This window comes from Penicillium subrubescens (assembly GCF_028828155.1).
Source record: "Penicillium subrubescens strain IBT 31985 chromosome Unknown utg000009l_segment0_segment0, whole genome shotgun sequence".
Lineage (NCBI taxonomy): Eukaryota > Fungi > Ascomycota > Eurotiomycetes > Eurotiales > Aspergillaceae > Penicillium > Penicillium subrubescens.
In genome coordinates, this window is record NW_026643159.1 from 373426 (window position 1) to 380111 (window position 6686).

The 6686-nt window shown below is 46.4% G+C and overlaps 3 protein-coding genes across 3 annotated transcripts; all 3 read left to right on the forward strand.

Annotated features, from left to right (window-relative positions):
• Positions 1 to 428: 428 nt before the first annotated feature.
• Positions 429 to 698, forward strand: N7473_011195 (uncharacterized protein; the record flags this gene model as incomplete). Its single annotated transcript, XM_057157134.1, has 1 exon — positions 429 to 698. One exon carries the CDS (start codon positions 429 to 431, stop codon positions 696 to 698), a length of 270 nt encoding a protein of 89 aa, XP_057004256.1.
• A 515-nt stretch (positions 699 to 1213) lies between these two features.
• Positions 1214 to 3725, forward strand: N7473_011196 (uncharacterized protein; the record flags this gene model as incomplete). Its single annotated transcript, XM_057157135.1, has 2 exons — positions 1214 to 1322; positions 1384 to 3725. 2 exons carry the CDS (start codon positions 1214 to 1216, stop codon positions 3723 to 3725), a joined length of 2451 nt encoding a protein of 816 aa, XP_057004257.1.
• Positions 3726 to 4591: 866 nt separating this feature from the next.
• On the forward strand, positions 4592 to 4988 carry N7473_011197 (uncharacterized protein; the record flags this gene model as incomplete). The annotated part of the gene is made up of 3 exons (XM_057157136.1): positions 4592 to 4678; positions 4729 to 4791; positions 4917 to 4988. 3 exons carry the CDS (start codon positions 4592 to 4594, stop codon positions 4986 to 4988), a joined length of 222 nt encoding a protein of 73 aa, XP_057004258.1.
• Between the last annotated feature and the right edge of the window lie 1698 nt (positions 4989 to 6686).

Below are 6686 nucleotides of genomic sequence, written 5' to 3' on the forward strand. Positions count from 1 at the left end.
CTCGGTGGAGCTGGGGATAACCTCAAGTGCCTCGCACTTACTGCAATGTATACTTACGGTTACCACTTTCATCATCTTCGGGTCCAGTATTCAACGTGCCTGGTTCTTGAACATCTTCAAGAGAATAATGTATCGCTCTCAACCTTCCTCCACATCTTCGCCAACGCGACAAGTCCGCAGCGCATGACGCCATCGCTTGCTATTGTCCGGATCTTTGGATCCGAATCGTAAATCCTCCTATCGCAGATTAAGCGTTGGCCAGGACTAAGAGGAAAGTGGGAGTTACCAGCTGGCGGGGTATACTGGTCAATGCATTGCAGCGCGAAGTACGAGAGGAAACTGGTCTCGAGGTCGAGAGTTTCGACTCTTATGTCGGCCGGTACATGTTTCCCGGTGCATAGATGCTTTGGATGAACCACGACCTGAAAATGATATTCATCTGCAGCCTGGTTGTTGGCAACGACGGCTTGAAGGATATTAAACTGAGCCCTATGGAGTATCAAGCCTTCTGGTGGGCGACCAAAGATAAGCTCGAAAGCAAGTCTCTACATACAAACACGGCTGTGCAGCTGGTGATGGATGGGTGGTCAGCTCTACCAGAGCCACACCAATGGGAGCAGATGTCGTTCATTTCCGGAGATGGTAAACGCTATGCCATCAAAGGAGTTGGCATGGCCGAAAAATCGGCTCAATTATAGAGGAAGGAATGGAATTTATACTCACGAGGCATTCTGACATTTAAGACATCGGTTGCTTGTTAGATAGTGACAATTTCGAAACCGTGCATAGACCGTAGAACGTTTTCACGGATGTTACCATAGGCTGATCTGAAGAAAATTATCGTTTCGTGCTACACTTTTATGGGGGTATTCTCAAATATAGCAGAATTTGATTGAGAACAATTGGGAAGTTTGTTTAGTTGTCTTTCTATCGGTTTATCAAGTGAAGTGCATGCGTTGAAGCTTTCAGCCAGGCAGCGGCCAGCAGCGAGAATGTCAGGTTTCTGGCTAAAGCCAGAAGGTCGCATCAGGTCAGGAAAGTTACACGTGTCTCGCTCGGATGTGCTCAATGATATATCCCCCGGGACTACTTAAGGAGCGATTTGTTGTGCTGTGCTCGCAAACTGTAGTTCAACCCAGTCAAAAGCCCACCCTGTCTCAGAACAACAGTGAACCCTGCAAAAGATTCCACACAATTCCACATTTATACAGACATGCCGATGAAGACCAACTCCGTCGAAAATCCTACAGGGTGCGGATGTGTGGATAATTACTGCCGCAATATTGAGGGCCTTCGTGAGAGAGAATTCCCCGACATGCAAAGTGCGTATCATCATTCCCCTAAAATTCTGTCCTAACTGACAATGGGTCTGCTACGGTACAGGAAGCGTTTATCTTGATCATGCTGGAACAACACCCCATGCCGCTTCTATGGTTACAAACACTCACGACAGCATGCCTAAATTATATGGCCACCCGCATTTCACGTCTCCTTCTGCCAAGCGGTCCAAGATTCTAATAGACGATATTCGACTCCGTGCGCTCGCGTTTTTCAATGCTGATCCCGATAATTATGACCTTGTATTTGTCGCAAACGCCACCAGCGCCGTCAAGCTAGTCGCCGAATTCTTTCGAGACGTTTGGTCCTATGGATTTCAGTATGGATATCACATTGACTCCCATACCAGGCTTGTAGGCCTACGAAAACTTGCCACGGCGGGTTATTGCTGCCTTGTTGATGGAGATGTGGCAAATTGGATCGTGGAAAGTTGTACCGCATCGTCTAGCAGGCCCAGGCTTTTTGCATTTCCAGCACAGTCTGATCTGACTGGCCGTCGTCTTCCGCTTCATTGGTGTGATGCAATCCGTAACACAGGTGGCAAAGGAGCAAGGAACGTATTCAGCCTACTGGATGCTGAATGCTTTGTATCCACAGCTCCTCTTGATGTGAGCAAAACAGCCCCCGATTTTGTGGCTCTCAGTCTCGCCAAAATATTTGGATTTCCTGATTTGGGTGCATTGCTTGTTCGAAAAGATACTGTGTATGCCCTGGATGGACGTAAGGCGTTCGGCTATGGTTCGATCAACATGGTGAAAGCTTCTGGCGACAAATGGTACGCGAAAAGAACAGCCTCAATTCGAGAGCGTTTTGAAGACGGGACGCTTTCTCATTCTAAAATCATCGCTCTGGGCACCGCTTTTGGCACTCATGAGCGTTTATACGGTTCGATGGCCAATATCTCAGCCCATACCTCGTGGCTAGCTGGGGAAGCCTACGATCGGCTCTCTGTATTGCGACACTTCAACGGAACCAAGCTATGTCAAATATACCGGTCTGAATATGGAAATCCAAGATTACAAGGCCCAGTCATTGCTTTGAAGTTGAGTAACAGCCGAGGGATCGGGATTCCCAGCGCGGATGTCAAAGAACTGGCAGCGACAAGGGATATTCAGCTGTATGTGGACTCAGCCTGCAACCTGAATGGAACAGCGTCGTCTTTAATGTGCACCCGTACTGGCCGTCAGCGATTTTATGCAGCAACCCCTGGTTGTTGCGGTGATGACCATGATGTGCTAGTAGGTCGACCGACCGGCGCCCTCCGTATCAGCTTGGGTGCAATGACCAGTCTCAACGACATTACTGTCCTGGTTTCCTTCCTTCACGATACCTACGTGGAGGAAGGACCAGACACTACTCACTTGCTTCCTCCTCAACCAAGCGTTAAACCATTCGCTGCTCAACTTTTCGTTGAAGCCCTGACAGTTTTCCCCATTTTGGGCTGTGGTGGTTACAGTATTCCCATGGGCAAACGATGGGAAATCCACGAAAATGGGTTGGCTTGGAATCACACATGGTGTCTAATACATGACGCCACAAATGAGATCCTGGAGAGCCATAAGCATCCTCGCATGTTAGAAATTCGTCCGACTGTTCAGCTCCATCATCGCGTTCTTCACCTTTCATGTTTTAAGTGGACTGGACCGAATCAATTTAATGTCAAGATTCCGCTTCCTGTTGCACAGCCCAACCAACGGTGCAGACCAAGCACCGAATCTGTCAGGCGGCACAAGGATATACTGTGGGTGCAGAAATATGATATTAGTCCCGTCAAGACGTTCTTCTCGAAGGTCTTGGGTGAACCTTGCACCCTCGCCATAATCTGCTCGCAGCGCACGACTGAAACTCTGCCCCCATCTCCTCCAAGTGGGACCTACCGAAGTCGACTACGGAGGGTCTTCAGACCAAAGGCATCCTGGTCATGCTTCTCTTGTGCCAAGTCTGATAGATGTTGCTCTTCCGTGTGCTCCGTCGAAAAAACCACGCCCAAAGTACTCGGAACTTCTCTGCAGTGTGAATCTGTAACCAGGTTTTCCGAAGTAGAGAATGAGTATCTAAATCAAACATCTTTGGACTGTGATGAGAAACAAGCGAATATCATGGTGGGTGAGCAGCCAACGCGTTCAACGAACGAAAAGTACCCTTTTCGTCAGTGCCACTGGCCGACTATCCGCATTGGGCCTAGTAAGGTTCAATTTGACTCTGCGCGAAAAGTCGGGCCAGTTGATCATGAATTGCTCGAAGCCAACAAACCATCTGTCAGTGTGGGCGTACGTCAATTTACTGGCCACATTACATATGAGAACTATACGATCCAATCACCGAAGGGAGACAATGGCCACAGAAGAACAATTGCTGCCGGGGACATGGTTGTACCTGTACAATAGGTGTAGATCCATGGTCTAATCCTAGACTGGTCAAGTAGCGTTTAGAGTGAATATATAGCCATTAGCTTGTGAGCAGAGAGCCCTCGTAAAAAAAGCTTCCTTCATATACTATGATTAGACTTGTCTTCAATGCCACATCCTTACATACTAACTTATTAGTTCAATTCCTTACTCGGCACAGATCCAAGAGGGACATTGATGTTGTTGATGGCACGTTCTGCCAAGCTCGACGTTTCGGGGACATTATGAGCGATGTCTGTCACACTTTGTTAATCTAGAATGGCACAGGAGACATACGTTTCCATTTCTGCTACAGTATCCTGAGCCGTTGATGATGAACAAACTTGAGGCGAAGAATCGGTCAATTTAAGCTGCGTTATCAAGGACATTTATTTCTGACATCAACTAGGTCGTTAAACCTTCATGTAGTAATAGAGGTTCGTATTGGAAGAAGATCAATACTAAAGTTATGACAACACAGAAGATTAGGTTCCATGTCTCCAAGGAAGTGATCATTGCTTTTTCAAATGACTCTACAATACTTCAAGTTCGCTTAGGAGCGACCTTTCCATATTCTCACTATTTGGCGCTGCCAGGTATCCCTGGCTGCCCAGAAGAATCGAGCGAAAATAAATTTGAATTCAATAAATCGATTGCCTTTGTCCAAATACAGGTACGATAAAAATAGAGACTAAAACTGCATCCTATCGTAGCGGGCATACATGGCAACATGGACACTATTAGTCGCATCAAAAAAAGGTGTTTGAAAATAAACGGGAATCAAGCTTTGAATTGCTACTTATATGTCCCTGCTGTTCGCAGCTCTATCTCGAAAATACGTAAAACTCCGACCTCTTATTTGCGTAATGGCGCGGCTAAGGACTAAGCAGCCATTGACCTCCTCCGCGGAAACCCAGTTGTCTCCGGCACAGAGCAGCAACGTGATATCTGAGGTAAGAAGGCTTATTCATGTCCGAGTGCAGACGTTGACAAAATTCGGAAGACTCCCCTGCATAATTCGTCAAACCAGGAAAATATCGACCCTCTCGCTACGGGAGAAGCCAGCGTATGTCTAACGACCGTAGAAACGGATGACATAGACCCAAAATTTCAACGTTTGCATCAAGCAGTTCACAACTTAGCCGAATTTTGGTACTACTTGGCCGTGTTCTTGATCGAATTTTTCACTAGGCCCAAGGTGTGATCCCTACGGTTCCTGAGGCTACGGTTCCTGAGGCGGCGTGGTACAACAGCCATACTTGAATTCCGAGGAGTTGAAATGAAATTGCTAGTCCAATGATGTATCAAAACTAACGATTAGACTGCTTTTCCGTAAGATAACACACTTCCGTTGAAAGAGAGTTTTCAATGACCGACGAGTCAACATCACTGTGATTGTTGTGGTGGGCTGACAGGACCCATAATACCGCTATGGAGGTTTGGATGAAAGAACCGTGTTCATGGAAATAAATGCTGTTATACTACGAGAGAAGGAGAGCCTGGGGTGAGGATAGAGGTGAAAAGCGTGAAGCCCCTGGCGGGAGACTTACCCAGGCGAGGAAGCGTTCAGAGAGCATGTAAAGGAGACTTGGAATTCCACATTTCCTGCCCAGAAACAATATATTGTTTTACAACCCTTCTCCAGTCTTCTCCCGGAATCGCACAAAGCTTCCGGAAACCTGGGTCACTATTCACATTCGTCGATTGTTTCCTTAAACTTAGTTATTCATTAGACCCTTAACTACAGAAAGGAAATTTATCCAAAAACGCCTTGTCTCAGGAGCTAGCTTGTATTATACCTAAAACGGCCAGAACCTCAGCATTTATTGTAAATATACCCTACAACTCAATGCCCCACCCCACCTTGACGGTCATCCTTTAGCAGGAAATCAAAGGAGGGTGCGTCGTCTGGCTCCTTCCAAGCCCAAGCCCTTCATGTCATGATCAGCAGCAGGTATCTTTCAGCAAGCAGAAGGTAGAGGCTGCCGGCCCGGCTCCAGCAGGCATGCCATTTTGGAATCTTCTCTATCGTATGGACGTTTGGTAATCTGAAAGTTTTATTTTCAGGCAATACCCTGGTCGGCCGTTATCTGCATACATCTAGTGAATTTGAATAATCAAAGATTATAGTGTAACCCTGTCAACCTTATGTCCCCCCCCCCAAATTAGCACTTCCCGGCTTCTCTTGTAAGTTACTTCGTACTTCTGTAGACAAATTTTAGAACAATACCCAAAATCCCAAACACTTAATCGATGGAAATGGATATTTGCTCTCGTGAAGTATGCATGGGTCGATGGCCCAGCCCAATTCGCTTCACTCTTCTTTTTAATCCGCCCAATATCGTTTTCTGTTCTCGTCGCGAAATGATTTCGATCCAGCCCGCTTCTATCTTTCTCATATCTTCTTTAATCCTATTTTAGAAAAGGCGATAGAGATTATCGTTCTCAAGGGTTCGTATTTCCTCAAATTTTTCGACTGATACTCCATTCCGGTCGTTGTTTCACAAGAGTGGTAACTATGCTAGACTCTTGGTTTTGCGTTTGTTTTGCATATTTTGTCACTTTGCGTGGCAGAAACGGGCATTAGTATAGCCATCACGTCTCCTTAGTAGCCCTTTCCGTCTCTCTCTGCGTAGAGTCTAACCAGCTCTTCTTGGACTTTCGTTAATAGACTCGGCCCCTTGCGCTTATCCTTGAGCTGTCGAAGCTACTCGTCCAGCTCTGCTATCCTTCATCTTTTATTCGCTGAAACGTGTTGCTGATTACTATATCCTGTCGTATTCTCGGCGCTTGTCGACATAATAAAAGCGCTCGTATCTTCCTGAAGCTGATCGTAGTTTCATTTATAACACACTCTTGGGAAAGCTACTACTCAAGCTTACTACTTGGCTCGTCCCTTCGATGGTCTAGATGCTTAGCTGAGGTCAATCTTGTGTATACTCACTTCATAATAGCCGAATC